The sequence below is a fragment of the Galeopterus variegatus genome, unplaced genomic scaffold (genome assembly GCF_000696425.1).
Source record: "Galeopterus variegatus unplaced genomic scaffold, G_variegatus-3.0.2 Scaffold15253, whole genome shotgun sequence".
NCBI lineage: Eukaryota > Metazoa > Chordata > Mammalia > Dermoptera > Cynocephalidae > Galeopterus > Galeopterus variegatus.
The window spans coordinates 1-21,950 of record NW_007741364.1 but is presented as its reverse complement, the minus strand read 5'-3'; the positions used below and the strand labels follow the sequence as shown (position 1 = coordinate 21,950).

Here is a 21,950-nt window from a genome sequence, read left to right as displayed (position 1 = left end):
GCGGGGGGGGGGGGGGGGGGGGGGGGTTGTGGGCAGCTTTTGGAACTTTGGCAAGGAGCCTAAGGAAGTAGGTTTGGCCCCCTGGGCGTCCCCGGGTAGCGGTGGGGCTCAGCAACCGCCCGTACTCAGTCTTGGTGGCCCGCGGGCTGTACGTAATTCCCCCTAGCGCTGAGTGGGCTCTTTGGCCACACCAGGGGGATTTTACCGTCTGGAGAGACGCGCGTGGCCCTGTGCGAATTTGTTCTGTGCTGGAACGGGGAATTCCGCAGACTACATTCTCCAACCCAGACGCCTCCTGTGGGCGGCGGGTCAACTGGAGGGCGGCGTGGAGGAGGCGGATAGGGGCTTAGCAGGAAGAGGTTACAGGACGCGGGCTGGGGAGGCCGCCTCCTGATGCATGCGACGCTCTGCCCCAGTTCCTCGTCCTGTCGGGAGCATTTCCCAGTCTGGTTTTCCGGAGTGGCAGGTCCGAGTGTGTCCGGCGAGGGAGGGTGTCATTCCGTGCAGAGATCCAGTGGAAAGAGTTGGCAGCTGCTCCTGCGTGAGTAGGCAGAGAACCTTGCTCGCTTCACTGCTCCCGACCCCCAACACCCAGGCTTGTGTGCCTTGGGCTCCGGGGACGTCAGGGTACTGTTCCTCAATCCTGCAGAAAAGGATTGCGTCTCCTGTTTTCGACCCTTGGTCCCTTCCTCGAGCCTCCTGGGGACTCAACCACAACACTCCGAGGCATGTCGCTCTTTTAAATCCCAGGAATGGACTCCGTTTGGGGATAGGGAAGCTCGTGAACTCTGATTATTTCTTCTTTGTAGAGCCCTAAGGGCTAATTAAATTCGTGTTTACGGACTCAAATGCCTCCTTGCCTTGAATTCGGTATAATCCTATCAACACTTACTGAGCTCCTCTGGGCCAAGCAGAGTTCTGGGTGCTGAGGACACAGAGGTGGATCTAAACTTGGTTCCTGTCCCCATAACCTCACAATGTGGTTGGGGACCAGTCAAAGTTACCTCCACAGGTAACTTAGAGTCAAGGCAGTCTAGACAAGGTCCACTCACAGACTGACCTAGTAGGGAGTTTGCTGGGATGGGGTGGCGACGTAATGACTGGCATTCATGCTTTACTTAACTACAGTATTATTATAGTCGTAATGCTCTACCTCTCCTTTATTTTGCGCTCCTATCATCCCTAGGAAGATTAACCCACCCCCATCGGTGCTCTTCCTCGGCACTTTCCATATGCTCATGGCTGTCTTTGCACTTACACAGCACTGCACTTAACACTCTGTACTGTAATACTTTTTCTTAAAAAACTTTTTAGTCAAGTTGTATTATAATTAACTGGATTAAAATACATGCCAAGTAAATAGAGAAAGCCCCCAGGAGTCCATTTCTAGAGATACCAAAGGTTGAAGTTTAGTGTCTTTTTTAGATATATGTGCACTCAAATATAACCTTTTCAGTGTTTTAAAAAATTATATACCTTTTCTCCCCCTTTATTTTGTATGACGCTGTTTCTACAAACTATATTTCAGAACTGGTGTTTGTTCTGTTAATAGCTTTGCTTTTCCACATGTTAACTTCACTCCCCTCTGGAAGCAGCGTTTCTAGTGAAAGATTTCTTTTTCTAATGATCAGTGTTTTTGAGAATGTGTGCATCCGCAATTTATTTCATTCATTTGCTTCTTCAGATGCCTCAATTGTTTTTTCTCCCTCTTCAATTCTTGGTTTAGAGAAATAATTTCTTTTTTGACCGCATGTACATACAAATATATATGTTTTTGAATCTTTTCTTTCCAAATAAAATTGTTTCTTTTTCCACACCTTGTACCTCGTTCAGTATTTATGTTACTTTAATGGTCTCCCCATCTAGCCACTTTGTCTTTATTTGACCATTTAAGTTTCTGACCAAAGCAACAAACAGCTTCTTCGTTATTTCCCTCTTATTCTCGATACTGGGTTGTCATCTTTGTAGTTCAGTAATTATTGTGAAAGAACTAAGCTCCACCAATTTGATACTACATTCAACTGCATATTCAAGATGGTTTGTGTCTTCTGCAGGGAACTCTTCACTTACAGAAATAAATCTATCATCACTTACATCTGTGTCTATATAACTCAGTTCTTCAGTTTCCTATAATTGAAGAATTCTCTTGTAGCTACTTGTTCCAAGACTTAAAATGTTTCCCAAGGTAATGACTTCGTTCAGTCATCTGACTTTACAAAGCTTCCTTATCTACTTCTGAAATACTTTTTTTTCCTTGAACTTCTTTGGATCTTTCCTTTCCAGTCACATGAGGGTACTTCAAAAGTTCATCAAAAAATAGAATTAAAAGATAATACAAATCTTTCTATGAACTTTTGGAAGACCACTTGTATGTCTGGGTTTTTTTTTTTGTTTTTGTTGTTGTTTTTACTTTACCTGAAACTTCCAAAAGTAGTTTTTAAAGTCAATGATCTTTATTTTAAAGAGTAGGCACTTGACAAATCTTTTGCTTGAATACTATTTAGTGAGTGAACCAAATTCTCTGTAGTAATGACCAAAACTTGATTCAGAGTTGAATTTAAAAAGAAAAATAAAAAATTTGTTCAGCATTTACTGAACACCTGCTAGTGCTAAGGATGGTAGCATATAGGAGATCTCCCTCTGCTGTCTGGTGCTCCCTTCCTAGATGGGAAAGACAGAAGCAACAGCAAAAGTTATGCCCAAAACCTTGGCCATAGTATGCCATTGAAACCCCAGAGTTTGGGTTTTATACTTGAGTTCTACTCTAACCCATGGGTTATTTTAATCCGGCAGATAATTATAAGGCTGTGCTCTAAGTACCCTGGTGGAGCTATTAATAAAATGTTTTGGTGGCACAGGGAAGTTATATATAGCACAAAGCTTGTACCCCTGGAGAATCTTTATCAGTTGCAGTTTGCCTAGGCTTTCTGTAAACATGCTGGCTCTCATTCAGCTTAAATGTAAAATGAGTCTATACCTTTAACCTAGATAGTCACCAGAAATGTCACAGAACCTAGCAAGAGGAACCAGGTAAGAGATCAGAAACTAGGGAACAGGTAAACATGTATCAGGGATGGTGATGAGATTGAAGCAAATGGGGAATTTTTATTTTCTTCTCTACTTTTCTACTTTTTCCAGATTTTCCTGTAATAATCAATTAGTGCTTTTCATAATAAGAAAAAAGAATGCTATATAGATAGAATTTTGAGTTTTATATCCCCAGTGTTATGAACAACTGTTTTGTTATTTTTTTAGTTTTTTATTAGCATATTCATTGTTACAGATCATACTTATTCTTTATGTCCCTTATCCAATCTCTCCTCTTCCTCTCCCCCTCTTCCTCTGCCCTTTCCCCCTTCCTCACCCCGTCCTCTCTCTAATAACCATAGATTTGTTCTCTCCATCTGATAGATTAACTGTTCCTCTGTTGGTTTGTTGCCTAGATAATTTGTCCAGTACTGAGACAGGTGAGATCAAGTCCTCCCCTATTACTGTAAGTCAGATGCTTCTTCTATTACTCTAGAGTGTATGCACAACTTCTGATTTTGAACAGAACTATCTCCTGAAGGGCCAATCTTGTCTCTTTAGTTACTGGAGACTCCATTGTATAAACAGTGAGTATATCTGCCAGGTTGAATTTTTTTTTTTGCGGCTGGCTGGTGCGGGGATCTGAACCCGTTACCTTGGGATTATAAGGCTGTGCTCTAACCAACTGAGCTAACCGGAAAGGCCCAGGTTGAATTTTTAATTCAAGCCAGTTTTATCTACATAACCGTCAGAGAATATCTGCTAAATATTTTATTTTAGAGTGGCATAACTGATATTAAGCTATTCTTTTCGACAGATAGGATTCTTTCTTGAGCTGCTTTTTATTCCTTTGATCAAAGCCTTGAGGAGAAGGAATACATGTCTTTCTGACTGCTGTTACATGAGGATATACATCCATTTCCTTTAAGGGTGACATCATTTGGTTTGGATACCTCAGAAAAAGTGAGGCGAAGCCACAGTCCTTTGTTCTTTTTTTTTTTTTCCTTTTTTCGTCTTTTTTCATGACCGGTAACGGGATCGCAACCCTCGGTGTCGCGCCCGTACCGCGACCGGCAACGGGATCACAACCCTCGGTGTCGCGCCCGCACTGCGCTCAACCAGTGAGCGGACCGGTCTCTATATGGGATCCGAACCCTCGGCGGGAGTGCCGCCGCGCTCCCAAGCGCCGCACTCTACCGAATGCGCCACCGGGCTGGCCTGATTTTGGTAATTTTGATGATGTCCTACTTGGGGAAAAAAAATTTTAAATTTTAGGTACTTTTGAGTTCATCCTAGGAGAACCACACTACAGTACACACAGTGTTGGTACTGGGTTGGAAGTTTGGCAAAAATGAAAACTCTGACATGTAAATCTTAAGAGTTTTAGGAATTACAGTTTATTCTGATAAGTGCCAAGGATACATTTTTAGTAAAAGGTGAAAGGTACTGGGAGTTGCACCTTTTGCTAAAAGGCCAGGAGATGTCTGGTGAGCTTGGTTGGAGATATATTCTCTCTGTTCAAGGTGAGGTCCTGCCAGCTCCCAGGAAGCTCTGCATGGGGGCTTACCCAGCCTTTTACATTCGCATTGTAAAGTCACCCTAAAACAACAGCATCATTATCTCATACAGTTGCAAAAGCTTTCTTTCACAAGCTGTATTTCCTGGATGTAATAACCAGGTTCCAAGTATATATTGCTACACCACCGGCTCCATCTTGCTTCATTGTAGGTTATAAAAGGGTCAGTGGTTATTACACATGTGCCTACCTGCTGCAGCTGTGCAGTGATAACCACTCTGTTCAAAGCCCAAGAGGGCTGAGCTTGGCAGGCCTGGCCAGGGACTACCACAACATAATGAAGATGAGTAAGAGCCTATCTATCCTCAAGGACGTCGAGACATGACAGTACCCGACTAACTCTTATGTAGGATAGAATAAGGTAAATGCCAGAAGAGAGTTCAAACAATACTACAAAGCAGGAGGAGATGACCTGATTTGTGGATCAAAATAAGCTAATGGAAGAGATACCTTGAAAGACAGGATAGAATTTCAACAGACAGGCTGAAAGGAAGGAAGGAGCTTTCCAAATGGACTCAAGTGCTTGAGCAAAGTCACTGGGGCAGAAAAACACCATCCAGGGAACAGTGAGATTTTTATTTGTCTGGAGTTAGATTATGGGCTGGGCAGAAGTGGGGCGATATTCTTAGTGCCTGGGCTATGTATGTGAAGTTCACTCTAGCCATAATTGAACTTTGGTTAAGGTGGAGCAGGCCACCACAACTGGATTTAGCTCTATTGTTCCTGGTGACTCTGCTTATGTTTCTTTATCCAATTAGATGATTCTTGGTCTCCTTTTGATCTATATCCTTTCTCATTCTGTGATTCATTCTCTCATTTTCTGCAGCCTATATGCAACTATGAACCAGGGAGGTTATTGGAAGTAATGTTAGGTTGGAATTTGTGGAAGCTTTCCTGACAGTCATGGGAAGTCAGTTATATCTTAGTCCATTTTGTGCTATTACAAAATACCACAGACTGGGTAATTTCTAAAGAATAGAAATTTATTTCTCACAGTTCTGGAGACTGGGATGTCCAAGATCAAGGCGTCAGTATCTGGTGATGACTGCTTTTTGCTTCCAGGATGGTGCCTTGAACTCTGTGTCTTCCAGAGGAGAGGAACACTGTGTCCTCATGTGGCAGAAGGCAGAAGGGCAAAAAAGGAAATGAATTCTGTCCATCAAGCCCCTTTATTAAAGGTCACCTAATCCCATTCACAAGGGAGAAGCCCTCATGGCCTAATCACCTCTTAAAGGCCTCACCTCTTAGTTCTATCACATTGGCAGCACCTGAATTTTAGAGTGGACACATTCAAACCTCAGCAGCCTTATCAAAGAACTTTATAAAATATGACTTCTAATTTTATGTCATCATATAATTGGGATTGTCTATTGTTTGTGGGCAATATTGCTTGTTATGATTGACATGCACTGCTTGCGAAGCCAAATAATTTTTTTCCCCCTATATAAAGATGACTGGTAAGGGGATTTTTTTTTTTTTTTTTGTCTTTTTACGTGACCAGTAAGGGGATCGCAACCCTTGGTGTGGTGTCACCCACACCGCGCTCAGCCAGTGAGCACACCGGCCATTCCTATATAGGATCCGAACCCACAGCAGGAGCGTCGCCTCGCTCCCAGTGCCGCACTCTCCTGAGTGCGCCACGGGCTCAGCCCGGTAAGGGGATCTTAACAATTGGCTTGGTGTTGTCAGCACCACGCTCAGCCAGTGAGCGAACTGGCCATCCCTATATAGGGATCTGAACCCGTGGCCTTGGTGTTATCAGCACCGTACTCTTCCGAGTGAGCCACGGGCTGGCTCTCCAAATAATTTTTTTTTTTCCTTTTTGTGTTTTTTTGTGACCGGCAACAGATCGCAACCCTCAGTGTTGCGCCCGTACTGGACCGGGACCGGCAACGGGATCGCAACCCTCGGTGTTGCTCCCGCACCTCGCTCAGCCAGTGAGTGGCTGGGCTGTACGTGGAATCCGAACCCTCGGCGGGAGCGCCACCACGCTTCCCAAGCGGCGCACTGTAGCAGTGCGCCACCGGGCTGGCCCACAATTTTTTTAATGCATGTTTTTAGCCACTGATATATGATAATGGTTAGTAACATCCCAAATTGGGATGTATTTATGCTTTAGCCTCAGATCATGGTCTTCTATGTTTGAGTATGTATCTGCAGTGTTATAGAATCACATGATGATTTATTTTTACACATTTATTATTACACGTTCTCATTTTAAATACTTTGGGGAGGGCATAAAATGGCATTACATGCACTATCTTAGGTTTGAGATGTCTAAAGATGGAGGAGGAAGGGTAGGTTCATCCTTTTTTGCTTGAATTTCTGGACACACAGCCAGCGTCTACAGGTTCTGCGCACAAATGGAGGAGGGAGGAGGGTTCTGTTATATTCAGGATGAATGCACGTAACTTCTGTGAGATGTTCTATTTTGCCCAGGTTTGTGCAACCTCTTCTCCTTTGTCTTTTTATAAACTTCTGAGGTGACTATCTCAAGTACTTCATGTTTCTATCTCACTGGGACTTCCCAGACACCTGAAAGTTCCAGGTTTGCATGCTGCTTTCTGCAGCCAGCATATTTTGTGGGGTTGCTGAGAAATTACATTTGCTTTCATGCTGTGGCTCATTAGACATGACCTTGCTTCAAGTGGAGAAGGAGTACAGAGAATGGAATGTTACGTATGTCTCTGGAGAGGCTAACCATTCGTGCTGGCTGCTGTGCTACTGATTACAGGGAACATTATGTGCTTTGGATACCAGATGGTTTGGGGGCAAAGTTGACATTCTGTGAGAAGGATTAAGAACTTAACTTCTTAAAGTTAACCACATTTTACTAGCACCTATTAGGGCTAATGCTGGGTGCCGGGGAGTTGTGTTCAGTGCTTTAATAGAGGTTTGTATGCAGTACAGTGGTGGTACAAAGGAGTTACTGACCAAATCTGTGTAGGCTCTTCCCAAAAAAGCTTTATACAATAGGAGATAGTTCAACTGGCCCTGAAGGCTGAGAGGAGTTTTGCTAGGCAGGTAAGTGGAAGAGGGTAATCTAGGCAAAAGCACAAAGGCATGGGAAGGAACTCTTTGTTGAGGTTTGGTTGAAGCCGAATGTATGATGAGAGATGAGGGCAGACACTGGACCATGAGGGGCCTTGAATGCAAAGAAAATGCATCTCCCATTGCAGGGAGATGAGGAACCACTGAAAGGCTGGAATTAGGAAAGTGACTTAGTTCAGGCTTGAACTTCAGAAGGTTTATTCCAATAGGAGTGAGATTTGAAGAGGGTGAGGTCAGAGGCAGGTGGCACAGAAAGGCCAGGGGGACAAGTCTGGGTGAAAGAAGGATGCTAGGGAACACCGGAATTTAAGGAGCAGTTGCTGAGGGGGGAGGGCAAAGGTAAGAGAGGGACTGGGTAGAATACAGTGTAAGGTCAACCAAGGGAGAAGAATTTCAAGGAGGGATTAATTAGCAGCATCAAGTGGGGTAGAGTGGTCAGATGAAAGAGGACTTCTAAATGCCCTCTCAAAGGTCACCGAGCCCTGGACAAGAGCAGTATCATCTGGGTAGGGATACCAGGGTGAGGCAGGGGAGGCGCTTGCCTCACAACATTTAAGGGGGTGCTCAAAAACTCAGTACTCAAGGTAAATAGTATTTGACACAATATTTTAAAAAGTCGACATAACTGCCAAAAATCTATAGTGAACAAAATACCAAAGTTTAAATAAGGACAGCATTGGTATTACCGATTTTTCCTTTGACTTCAGATTCCAGTCTGGCTTGGCACTGAGGTCACTGTGTTGGAGAAGGTGGTGGTGTGGAGGGATCTGGTGGAGGCATGTTGAGGAGTGAATTGAAGTCAAAGAACTTGAAGCCCTGAGTGCACGCTGTTCCTTTACAAAGTCCCAGCTTCATGTGAAAGGAAATAAAATGAAAGGATGCCTGGTCGAGGGGACATCAGGCTTAAGGGACTTTTGTTTTATTTATTTGTTAAGGTAGAAGACACTTGAACATGTTTACGAGCTGAAGGGAGCGGTCCCTGGGATAGAGGGAGGCTGATGAAACAGCAGGGGCTCAGTGGAGACAGGAGGGCACATAGGGAGGGGTTGGCTCCGGGCAAGCTGAGGGACAGGAGGTGCCAGCTGGGGCAGAAGAAAGGTGGAAGGTTGCAGGAGCTCACGTCTGATAGATGGCAGTGTCATCTGATGAGAAATGACACCAGTGGATGGTGTCAGGATGGAAGAAAGCAGTGAAGGGTGGAGCTCTCCCTGAAGGGTGTGGAGAAGGAGCTGAGCAGCAGGAGAATCCCAGCAGAGGGTGGAAACAAGGGTGTGGTGGTGTCACTTTGCATGTGTGTGATCTTTTCTCCCTCCCTTCAGAACTACTTGCTACTCAAGGTATATGAATAGGGGAGGCTCCCTGTCCAAGGCTGGGGTCCTGGGGTGACCCACTATCCTGGTTTGTCTGGGACTGAGGGGTTTCCTGGGATGCAGGAGCTTGATGCTAAAGCTAGAAAGTCCTGGGCAAACCAAGACCAGTTGATTACTCAAGATATCATTGGGCTAGTGGTCAAAAAGGCGAGAGAATTGAGGGTGCCGGCCAGATGTTGTAGCATATGTTCTGGGTTTGGTCTGGAGAGAAAAATAAGTGAAGCATTACCTGGTAGTATCTTGTGAAATTCCATTCATTCATTCAAAAAATACTGAGTGAGTGCTAACTATGAGTTAGGTACTGGAGTCTGTACAGAGGATTTAACCACAAAGAAGAAATAAATGCTCTCATGGAATATCCTGTGGTGGCCAAGGTCAGTTGGTGCTCAGAACTCATTCTCATCTCTGTCTAGAGGGTGGAATACTACAAACTGCATTTCCTAGACTCTTACAGCTAGGATGTGAATTAAATTCTGCCAGTTAGATGCATTCAGGCCAGATTTGCAAACAGAAGTGGGTGGAGGCCAATACTTTGCTGCTTTTCTTAGTTTTTTGGCTGGCAAGCATGGTGGTGGTGATGTGGGGTTTGGGGGACAGCGTTACAATGTCCAGTTACCTGCTTTTCAGGTGGTAGGGCCGCCTTCTGATCTCTGGGTCTCTACTATGACAGGATATTCTTTGAGCTCAGTACTCTTAGTGGTGGCCTACCAATTCTCCACTGCCCTGGTTCAGGCCAGGTCATTCTGGGAGCCTAGGAGTCTTTGCTAGTAGCCCAGCCTAGAGCCCCTTCTGTCAGCCCTTCCAGCACTTGTGTAAGTACAGTCATCCCTTGGTATCCATGGGGGATTGGTTCCAGGACCCTGGAGGATAGAAAATCCGTGGACACCCAAGTCCCTGATAAAAGTGGTGTAGTATTTGCATGTAATCTACACACATCCTCTCATATACTTTAAATCATCTATAAGTATTTTTAATACCTAATGTAATGTAAATCCTGTGCAAATAGTTGTTATATTGTATTGTTTTAAAATTTTTATTGTTGGATTGTTTTTGTTGTTTTTTTCCTTGAATATTTTCGATTTGCGGTTGTTGAATACTCAGATGCTTGAACCCGCAGATGTGCAGAGCCAACTGTACCAGAATTAACTGTACCAAAAATGCCTGGAGTGTTCTGCTAGAACCTTCTGCTTTTTCTGTTAGCCAGTGTTGTGGAAACTAACTCTGGTGACAAAGCTTAATATAAGCTTTGATTGGCATTTAAAAAGAATCATTGACAATGGTTTTGTGACTTCTACCAAAGAAATGAAACTGGAACTGGTCTTAGGTTTTAGTTGCTGTGTTTGTCAAAGTCAGGGACAGTTTGTACCACAGTGGAGATTTTGTGAGGGTGTGGAAAAGAAGGGGAGATGTAGTCATTAAATTAGAATATACCTGTGAGGAGAGTTAACTCTCCTGTGAGGAGAGTTAAGGGGAAGTCCTTCAACATTCTAGAAAACACGCTGATGTCAGTTTTGTCTGGGTAAGGAAGGTAAATAGCTTAAAACAGAAGGGTGAAATGATACTAATGGAATATTGATCAGTCAGGGAGATTAGGTACTTGAAAGCAGGGAAGAAAAAGAATTGGGCCTGGAAGGCCCTTTTGCTCCTCACCTGAGTGAGGTGAAGAGAAGTGATTCTTCAGAGCAGGTGAGTGGAGTGCCAAGCCAGGCTGTTCAGACAGGTGGGGTTGGTCACTGATGGGCACAGGTCCTTTCACAGGACTCTAAAGAACTCTAAAATCTGACCTGTTCTTTTTGAGGATAACTTTGGGCAGCCTTTATTTAGGCTTTCTTGTTCTAAAGTTTGTCTACATATATACCAAGGAAGCTCTAAAAGCATTTAAAATACTATGCTATGAGATAGTTTTGCATGTAGTGGGTTTTTTTTTTTTTTTTCATGCCTGTATTTCTTTTATACAGTACTAGTTATCTGAACTGGTATAGGCTGAGTGCATAGGAGATAGAAATTCATTTTCAGTTTCCAAACCTGTAAGGTTTCCTTTTGACCTATCATTGTTTTGTAATTTTATTGTACTGTAGTCAGAGAATGTGGTATGAGATATATTTATTTTAGTATTTGCATGTGTGTCACCCAGCTTATGAAATAAAATATAAATTTGGTCATTTCCCCTCTGCATACTTATCTAGTCACATTTCCTTCATCCCTTAATGAAAAACACTGTTCTGAATTTAGTATTTACTATTACTATGCATGTTTTAATATTTTTACTGTATATGTGTATGTGCATACATATATATGTATGTATGTGTGTGTATATATATTCATGAGGAGTCCTCAAAAAATTCTGGAAGGATTCCTATTATCTTTTAATTCTATTTTCTATGATTTTTTTTTTTTTGTGGTGCTTGATTAATTTAATAATCATATCATCACAAACAAAAATAATTACAAGCTGTGATACATGCTGTAAAGTGCAGTGCATTGTGCAGAGGTTCTTTTTTTTTTTTAAAATTTTTATTTTGTCAATATACAATGTATATGATTTTTATGGCCCATCGGACGAATGGGCATGGGATTGGCATAGCCACACCAATACTTATTAGCAAGTATACATCAGAGAAAAAGGTCTGTTTTTAGTAAGAGCTCATCACCCATTTAGATTGTGGAAGGACAATGTAAAAGGTATGAATGAATGATCTATTTTAAAATAAAATATTTAAAATTTAAAAAAGGGGCTGTCCAGTTAGCTCAGTTGGTTAGAGCACAGCCTTAGAACATGAAGGTCATCGGTTCGAGCCCTGTACTGGCCAGCTGCCAAAAAATGAAATAAAATTTAAAATAAATGTAACTTTATTACTTCAGTGAAGTGTTTAGTAACTTTAAATGTAATTTGAGTACTTTCAGACACTAGAGAACTCATTAATATTTCCTGTGATGGGGAACTCTGGAACTCTAGGAAAACTGTGCTTCCTCTAAGAATCTGTTTTGCTTTTCTTCTCTTGGATAGCAAGAACTGTTTAACTTCCTATGTATCCCTTTTTGCTTTGATGGCCAGGAAGCTCAGGAACAAGCTTCTGAAATCTGTTTAGGCCCTTCTGGCCTGCATATTTGCATTAAATTCTCTATCTCTCTACCCCATTTCTATCTTCTAACATAATTTTTCCCCTTTTTTTAATAAAAAAATTTTCTATTTATGTGTTTTTATTGTAACATGCCTCAACTTACAATACTGGAAAAAAGGGATGGAGTAGAGACAGAAACCTCTTTTTTCCATTGTTTATGATACCCTGCAGAGAGGGTCTGTTTTGCCAAGACCCCACATTTGTTCGAGCCCAGCTGGGTGAGGTCCCTGCAAGTGGATGTTAACCCCTTTGACAAGTTTCTCTAGTCTAGTCAGCATGCCTAGTCATTGGGCTTTTCCCCTTTGTTTCACTGAGGTCGTTCACTGTAGTTGAGTCATTAATTCCCTAGTTGTGATTTTCCCCTTACCATGCTTTACATTCTGATAAAGCATGTGGGATTTTTTGGGAAATAATTTTGTCTCTAGTTTCACTTCCTTTCAAATGTAGGTTTTCTACTCTGTCTCTTTTGGTTTTGGGGTTAGTCTTGATTTTTCACTTTGTGTAGACTTAACAATAGGAATTTAATCTACTAGGTTAGGCAGACCAGCAAGAAAAGAAGAGTCTATACTTTGAATCTTAGGTGTAAGTTATCTTGATAAGAGAACTTTTTAAAAAATCCCTTTTAACTACAGAACTCCTCCATTGGAAAGGATTCTGAAGGAAATGAAGAAAGCCTTCAGAAATGAATTTGACAGCTTCATGGCTTTCTGTTAACTGGACTGGAGCTTTATTACAACAGTTCCTTGGAAGGACACTGTGCATGATGTCTGCTGAGGTTATCCATGAGGTTGAAGAGGCACTTGACAAAGATGAGAAGGAGATGCTTCTTTTTCTTTGCCGGGATGTTGCTGCAGACGTGGTTCCACCTAATGTCAGGGACCTTCTGGATGTTTTGAATGAGAGAGGTAAGCTGTCTGCTGTGGCCTTGGCTGAGCTGCTCTACAGAGTGAGGCGGTTTGACCTGCTCAAGCGGATCTTGAAGATGGACAAAACAGCAGTAGAGGCCCACCTGCTCAGGCACCCTCACCTTGTTTCGGACTATAGGTAATTCATCAGCTCTTCTCAAGGCTGAACTGGTGGGAGGGAGTGAGATGGTATAGACTCTGCTGAGCAATAGAAACAGGATGGTAAGAAGAGCAGCCATATTACTTTCTCTGTCCACTGATCCCACTTCATTCCTTTGAAGCCTTTGAATTCATAAAATGTGCTTGCTTAAAAGAATTGGGTAGAAGATCATAATGAAAGTGAAAAGGACAGATTGGTATGTGTTTGCCTGAAGGACAGAATGACAAGAAATGAAGAAAGACAGGAACGACTACGAGTTAGTAATTTTTGCCAGCTTCTGTCAGAGTTGGTTTCTCGCTGTTATCAGTCTTTGGAAATTTCGGGTACTGAGAAAGGAAATAACAAGTATGACAATAATCTTCCTGCCTTTGTAGAACTCCGTGATCCCTTCCGAATCCCTGTCGGTCTTTCCCCTGCTGCGGAAACTTCGCAGGGCAGACTCCCTTCCTGTGGTCCCTGCCCTCAGAGGCTCTGGGAAGCCCAAATTGAACATCTCTTCAATTAATTACCTGCAGGCCCTGTCAGTTAAGAGAGGGCCACTGGAGTTCCTTTTAGTTCAGAGAGCCTTTGAGTCGTTCAGTTCTCCTGTTCATATGACGCTATCTTGATGGCTCAAAGGGGCACAGAAGCCACTGGAAATGCTGGTTTTCTGGGGAAAGGAAGAGAACTTATAACCTTAAATTGGTGTTTCCTTTTTCTCCAGACCATCAGCCTTTTGTTATATCGATAATGTATGAGGGTACTTCAGAAAGTTCATGGTTGAGCTGGCCTGTTAGCTCACTCAGAGTATGGTGTGGATAACACCAAGGTCAAGGGTTCAGATCCCCTTACTAGCCAGCCACACACACAAGAAAAGTTCATGGAAAGATTCGTATTATCTTTTAATTCTTTTTTTTGTTTGTTTGTTTTGTTTTTTGGCAGCAGCTGACCGGTATGGGGATCTGAACCCTTGACCTTGGGTGTTGTCAGTACCACACTCTAACCAAGTGAGCTAATCGCCAGCCCCTTAAACCTATTTTTTCATGAACTTTTTAAAGTACTCTCGTATATTTGGAGATGACGCATATTACCAAAAAACTATACTAGACAGAGCTGAAAGCAGTGTGGACTTTGGAAAGTGTGTGAGACTTGAGGCTGGAAGGCCTGTTTCAAGCCTCAGACCTACCAGTTATGGGCCATGTAGGCTGAGCCAGTCACTAACATTGGCTGGGCCTTTGTTTTCCTACTTGTAAAGCAAATAATAATACCCAACTTCACAGCATCAGTTGTGATCATTTACTATCTGTGAAGCATGCTACAGATGTAAGGGATTAGTATCATTGTTGATAACAACTTGGTCATCTTCCACCTATCCAACCACCATAAAAGGTCAGTCATCTTCAGACTTTTTGGGAGGCACTGACTGGGTTTCAGTGAGTAGGTTAGGGTCCTCTCTCCATTTCCCATTTCCTTTCTATGGTGAGTGGAGATCGTCCTTCAGGCCCTCTGGGAAGAGAAGCTTGGCAGTTGAAGAGGAGTGCTAGATTCATTTATATACCTCTTCAGTGGGCATGTGCCAGCTGTTTTGATAAGCTTTAGGGCAAAATGAACTCTCAAGAATCTGAGAGTTGATCTGGCTGGTTAGCTCAGTTGGTTAGAGTGTGGTGTTGTAACACCAAGGTCAAGGGTTCAGATCCCTGTACCAGCCTGCTGCCAAAAAACAAAACAAAACAAAACAAAACAAAAAACAAAAGAATCTGAGGATCTAGCTGGGAAAATAGACTTCTAAGTAGTGATGACAACATCATGGTAATAATGATAGCCACAAGGTGTCCTAGGAGCCCCGATAAAGTGTGATGGTAGATCCAGCTGAAGCAGAGGTGAGTGAGTCAGGACAAAGACATCTAAGGTCAGAAACCCTATGATCCAGATACCTGTACCCTTTGAGTTCAGAAGTGGGCCAGGATATCACAGGTATTTCTTTCCTTTAGAATCTTGCAGCTCAAAGTATGGTCCCTGGATCAATATCACCTGGGAACTTGTGAAACAGAGAAGACAAAGCCACTTTGAATTCTATTTTTGTGTTTCATGTTAGTCATTTAGGTTCTTAACTCATTTCACTGTAACTTCTGGGGGATCTAGGGGATTCTTTAGGGAAGTTTCATTCTCTAAGTTGTTTTCAGAGCTGTTAGTTGGAAAGAGAGGTAACGTCTCGTACTGAAAACAGAGGAAAGAATGAGTTTCCTTTTTGAGTCCCCTTAAGATGTCTTCCTGGGGTGATCTAGGCTTTCTGTTTTATGGAGGGGACACATGCACATGGGAGCAAGAACTAGTCTTTTAACCTATTATTGGCATAGGGCAGGCATGGGTTCTTGGAGTTCTCATTAGGACTGGTATCTGAAACTTGTCTGGTTTACAGAGTGCTGATGACAGAGATTGGCGAGGATTTGGATGAATCTGACGTGTCTTCATTAATTTTCCTCATGAGGGATTACACAGGCCGAGGCAAGATAGCCAAGGATAAGGTGAGTTCATGTTCCCAAGAGCCTATCAGAAGTTGGGGGCTGCTCCTTACAGGATGTAGAGAGGGAAGCAGGCAGTCTGCTGCCATATTAGTGGGAGTCAGACATCTGAGGTGGGTTTTTTTGTAATAACATGGAAGGGAAAGAGAATTGGCTTATGAATTGAGAAGATATAAGGTGATAATATCTTCCGGTGTGGCCATGGGTGTTTCTTTTATCCTTGGATTTTATCCTTATTTTTGTAAACTTCATAGGCCTGACATATATATCAGTTTCTCCCCTGGTTTGTCAGATTGTGTGGGAGGGTCAGGAAGTCCCATCTGCTTGTACTGAGTGGAAACAGGTGGGACATGCTAGTCCACTCTCATCTTGGTCTCTTACTTTTGTCTGTTTCTCCTCAGCTAGCTCAAGGTCAGAGTGGGGTCTTTAGGCTGTGTGTGGAGGACGGTCCTTGTGACTGACATATGTGGGAAATGGCAAAAGTAGAGATTTGGGGTTGAAAACCAGGTAGAACGAAGATCTCAAGGATGTTGTGATTGCTGGAAGAGTATTTAAATTCCAGTTGGCCCTCCATGGTACTGCTGATCTAAGCACAGGCCAAGAAGAGTTTGGGTCTCTAGTCTATGACAATAGGTCCTCAGGGTGATTGGCTGCCTCAAAGAACTCTCAGAAGTCATTGCTTGAGAATTTCATGCTGCTTAATGATTGTGGTTTCATATCTGAAATCTGGGAATATGGGGTGACTTACGCTCCTATCATCAAACTGAAAATGAGAAAGAAAACAAAAAATAGAACTCTTTTTTGGTTTTACCTAAGCATCTTCTCTCCTAGTCATTTACATATATTTAATTAGGATTGTTATTTTTAAAAACAAAGATAGCAGTTCAGTAACCAAATGTAAACATGGAGGAAATAAAAGCAGTGCCTGTTTCTGAAATATAGTTCTTTCACAATCCCTGTGGCCCAATGAAAATGAATAGCAAAATACCCAAACCTTTTCATTTTACCTATCCATAATCCTCTGAGTAAGAATGAGTCGCATTGTCCAGCATTGATGGAAATTTTTTAGGAACTTTAAAACTGTATCATTGGGATTTTTCTCATAAAGCCTTTCTTCCAGCTACTTTCTCTCTCTCCTTTTTTCAGGGAAGCGCTTAGAGTTTTTCAGTATAACACCAGCCTGGCCTTTCAGAAGAGAATTAACTCAGGAGCGTTTTAATTGTAGGCCTGCTCTTTCACAGTGCTTCCTGATGATACAAAATGACCATGTGTCTATCCCCAACCTATGAACAATTTGATGACCAAAAGACTTACTATCACCTCTTTGATGAGTAAAATTCAGGAGCGTAATTTGTTCCTGACAGGTGTCTAATTTAGGATCACCGAAGGTCACTGAAAGGGCTTGTCTTGTCACATTTTCTTGCTGTTATAAATCACATGGCCTGGGGTTTGCATTTGTGGCTTATTACTCAGCTCTACTGACATTTGTTTCTTGGTGGTGGTTCTTTTAGAGTTTCTTGGATCTTGTGATTGAATTGGAGAAACTAAATCTGATTGCTCCAGATCAATTGGATTTATTAGAAAAATGCCTGAAGAACATTCACAGAATAGACCTAAAGACAAAAATCCAGAAATACAAGCAATCTGGTAAGAACTTTGGCCTCTCAGTGGTCTAAAGCAAGTACCCTGTGCACAGTAGGTATGATTGGTAACGATTAATTTGTTGGATAGGTAGACGGAATGGAACCTGAATGTCCGTAGCCCCCTCTAGCCTGCGCTAGAGATCATATCCTTTATATCTGTTGACTCCATCACCCCATATTCGTGACCACAGAGTCTCAGCCCTCTGCAAAATGCCATCAAGCAATTCTTACCCTTCTGTCCTTTAAGAAAGAGTCTGTACCCACACTTTCTGCACGGACTGGCAGGGTTGTTACATTCAGGGCTTTTGAGAGTATGTGGAACCCTACCAGTTGCTCCAGTATTTGGCCTGACAGCCATCATCCAACTCTGGTTGTTGTCACTGGAGTCCCATAGCTGCCCTATGTGTGTCCCAAGCTTCACAAAACCTCCTCATGGAAAAGGGCACCTCCAATTTCTGCCTTCATAAAGGGGACCAGACTCACACTGGCTTTCTCTCTCGCACCACCCATCCCCCATCGTCTTTTAACCTCAGCCTCAGCTTGGGCCCTGTTAACAGTTCACTGCCACCATAGAGTCACAGCCTAAAGGGCATGGCTGAGGCCCACTGATTGATAGAGCACTCTTCTGCTGTCACACACTCTAGATGACTGATAAAAGATCAAGAACAGGAGTAGCATTTTTAATTCGTTCTATGTGACTTTTGGTGGAAGGGTCTTCTGATATGATACTCTGAGTTCAATAAGGCGGCTGGAAAGTTTAAGGTATTTTGAAAGACAGTGATTGACCTTGGGCTGAGCCACTGTTGAAAATTCATTTCATAATAATTTATAAATCTTAACTCAGTACCACTCTTCTGCTTTTATACTTCAAGGCTCAGGAACAAGTTACGTGAATGCTCTCCAAGCCTCTCTCCCAAACTTGAGTCTCAAGGATCCTTCATATAACTTAAGGGTGAGTCTGGAGCAACCATGTGGAATACCAGCATGAAAAAGTTTCAGAGCTTTGAGAAAAATATACATATTCTCACTGCACATATATTATTTAATATCTGAAAAAATTGTGATAGAAATGTCTTTTTTTAAAAAATATGTCACCCATATCCCACTACCTAAAGACAACAGCTGATAATATTTTGGTGTATTTCCTCTAGTTTCTTTTCTGTGTATGTTTGCATGTATATCTGTATATATAGTTGGGACATTTTTTCATTGTTCCTTTGAAAATGTAACTTCTTAAATAAAAATAGATAGGACATACCTCTTGACAAAAAATTCAACATGTATTAAAAATATATTTTCTTGTTACCCCTATAATATTGACTACCAGTTCCTTTCTCCAGAGGCAGCTGTTATTGACATTTCTTCTGTTACCTTATAGAGATAGTACGTGAACATATAATATTTCATTGTTTAGATTTTGTACAAATGGTAGCACACTATGCCCATTGTTGTGCTCTGGACATTATTGGAAATTTGCCCACATGATTCATATGGAACTTCCTGTTTAATTATTATTTTGAATGATCATACATGGCTCCATTTTCTAGATGTATTGTAATGTGATAATTGTTGATATGCATTTAGATTGTTTCCAATATTTTGTTACCGCAATGTTGTAAAATAAATATCCTTGTACTTACCCCTCTGTGCATTTGCTTTTTACTGAGCTTATTTTAATGATTTCAGCAGAAGTTTTCTTTACTGATGGATGAACAAAAGATTTTTTTGGGAGGGGAGGCTTATGAACATAAATAACACATAGTCACTTGTGGTGGTTGTATTAGTAGGAGGTAGTACAAGGTATCATGTTGTATTTGTCCTTGTACTCATCTTGTTCTTTGGTTAATCTTTTATCTTCAAAAGTTAAATCTTGGTGTAATATTGTCCTCATCCCTGTATAAAGGTATGTGGAATTTGTAGTGAGGATTTAGACTGGAGTGCAATTCTATGGTTAAATTATAAACGCTTTCAAAAGAATATAAATAGTTTCATGGACAATATGAGCTGTAAGAGATACCAATGAGCAGTAGAATTGAAACGCTAAAATGAATGTTAGGGATTATACTGTCCAACCCCTTCATTGAGCAAAGTCAGGAGACTTAGGCCTAAAACACATTAAGTGATTTTCCCCTTCTAACTACTGGCAGAACAGGGCGCAGCCCTTGCTCCTTCTACTACACCACGATGTATCTAATAAACCATGTACTAGACATCCATAGCTTAGATATATCTTTCATTTTTTTTAGGAATAGAATGTGCTTTCTTTTGTCCTTCTGAGTCTCATGATACCAACTCATGAGACAAAGCAGATTTAGGATTCAAATCCAGATTTTCTGAGCTTTCTCTGCTATTGTCTGTTTACTGTAAACTATACTGTCATTCTTAGTTAAAAACCTGTCATATTTTTTCTATTGTTTATATTTTGTAAATAAAGGTAGGCATACTCATTGCCTTTGTAGTCTATTGGGAAGCTATATGCTTTATGTATCGATTTCTCCTTAAATTTGCTGTATTTAATATGTGACCCTGATCATTCATTCATTTGGTAAGCAGGCACTATGGTGTATGAATTTGGTGACTTTCTTCAAAAATGTAGGAGCTGAGTACTTAGATGTTAACTCATACAAGGCTTCAAAAGTGCTTCAGAAGTTACAGTGGCATTAAGTGACATAAGATACCAAGATATTGCAGAATAAAAAAGTTGTATGACTCTGCAATATAATGCTTTTAAAATCTAGCTTTGATTTGATTTTTTTTTTTCTTTAATAGTATGTAAAAGTGAATACACAGCCACATAGGGGACCACTATCTTATCTAATATGAGCAGCCTCTGGCTAAGTCACTGATTGTTGGTGAAAAAAGCAACTTACGTGTTTTTCTTTAATTTAGAGACACAGACTTAGTGACAGATACGGTTTAACGGATAGTGTACTTCTCTCTTTTGGCTAGCATAGCTTCCCACGAGAGCTCATTTGAAAGCTGAGCATATCAGATGTTTGACAATATGTGGTATGTGTACCATACACAGGACCTGGTCATCTGAGAAGAGAAAGGGTCTGTTCAATCTTTCATTCTCTGATTAATCCCACTCTAGCCCTCAGAAGTGGTTTATCAAGAGTGTTTGATAATCAAGCACTCTGAATTATCAAGATTCAGGCCCATTTGTGGCTTATGTGTAGCTAGGCAATTATATAAAAGCAATAAGTGGGCATGTATTAAGTACTTCTGTGTGCTTGGCACTGTGCTGAGTGCTTTGTGTATATTTAATCGTTACAAAAAAATCTATAAGGTAGGTACTATTATTATCCTCATTTTGCAGATGAAGAAACAGAGAGGTTAAATAACTTGCTCAAAGTTACTTATCTAGTAAACAGCAGAATCAGGTTTATCTGACCTAGATCTTCCACTCTTAACCATACTGTACTTTGCCCCTGTGTTAAAGGAACAGGTTGAATGTTAATCTCATGTTCTAACGGTTTATTCTAACTTGACACTGTAGCAACAACTATACTATACTGTAACATCTGGTTTTATTGAGCTGTTTTGAAACATTCTAATATGCTAGTTTAGCATATTTACACTTACATGGTATTTTTTCCTTTTTTTTTTTTTTCTCCTTTTTGTCTTTTTTACTGACCGGTAACAGGATCGCAACCCTCGGTGTCGCGCCCGTACCGGGGACCGGCAATGGGATCGCAACCCTCGGTGTTGCGTCCGCACTGCGCTCAGCCAGTGAGCGGGAACCGGTTTCCACATGGGATCCGAACCCTCGGCGGGAGCACTGCTGCTCTCCCAAGCAGCGCACTCTCCAGTGCGCCACCGGGCCGGCCCGTATTTTTTCTTTTAAAAAGAGTTGCCTTGTTCCTTGGCAATATAATATGGAATTTATGGAGTTAACATTTCTTGCTATTCTTCTTTAGATAATTTAACTGTAAAGGTGATTTTTTTCCCTGGGTAAGTTTCCTATTGAGATATTTAAAGATGTGTAATATAGTGTGCCTCTGAAAAACTACCAGGGAGTGTGACCTTATTCCTTATATTTGAAGGTCCAGAATGGGAGAAGTAAAGAACAAAGACTTGTGCGAAAACTTGCCGTTAAAAGTAAGATCAGCTTTTCTTTATATTTATTCTTTATAAACACTTGATAATCCAATTACAAACCGTTGCATTTTTGGAGTTGGCCATGTCCTTTGTCTACATATTCTATTAAGCTCTCCAAATAAAAAGCAGTTAAACTCTTAAAATGTATTCATTGGCATTTCTAATTATCTATTAAATCAGCTTATCTAAATTTGAACACCATCTTACTCCATCAGCTTCATAGTCTTGGCTGTATTTTTAAGAGATGGGACATTTATACCTGAAATGGAGTTATAACCAGGCCATGTTAAACATTAATCCAGCCATAATAATGAACCATGTTAAACCAAATATCTAGCAGCAGGAAAAAGAAAGGTTAATAGTTCTTGTTTTATAGGCCATTTAATAATTCTGGATAATCTACAGATGATGTTCTCCCTCCCCTAAAAAGAAAGAAATAATGCAATTAGAAACTGATTATTCAACCCACAGGATCTCTGTCTTCTTTCTTAAAA

The 21,950-nt window shown here is 41.4% G+C and overlaps 1 protein-coding gene across 1 annotated transcript in view; it reads left to right on the top strand.

Annotated features, from left to right (window-relative positions):
* Positions 1–18,995, top strand: part of LOC103582208 (CASP8 and FADD-like apoptosis regulator) — a 22,515-nt gene extending 3,520 nt beyond the window's left edge. Inside the window, exons 3-6 of the mRNA XM_008563866.1 lie at positions 12,779–13,190; positions 15,610–15,715; positions 17,224–17,359; positions 18,228–18,995. Of these exons, the coding sequence (XP_008562088.1) occupies positions 12,829–13,190; positions 15,610–15,715; positions 17,224–17,359; positions 18,228–18,343 (720 nt within the window). The 5' untranslated portion in view covers positions 12,779–12,828 and the 3' untranslated portion in view covers positions 18,344–18,995. The remainder of the gene's footprint in view (positions 1–12,778; positions 13,191–15,609; positions 15,716–17,223; positions 17,360–18,227) is intronic.
* The last annotated feature ends 2,955 nt before the right edge of the window (positions 18,996–21,950 follow it).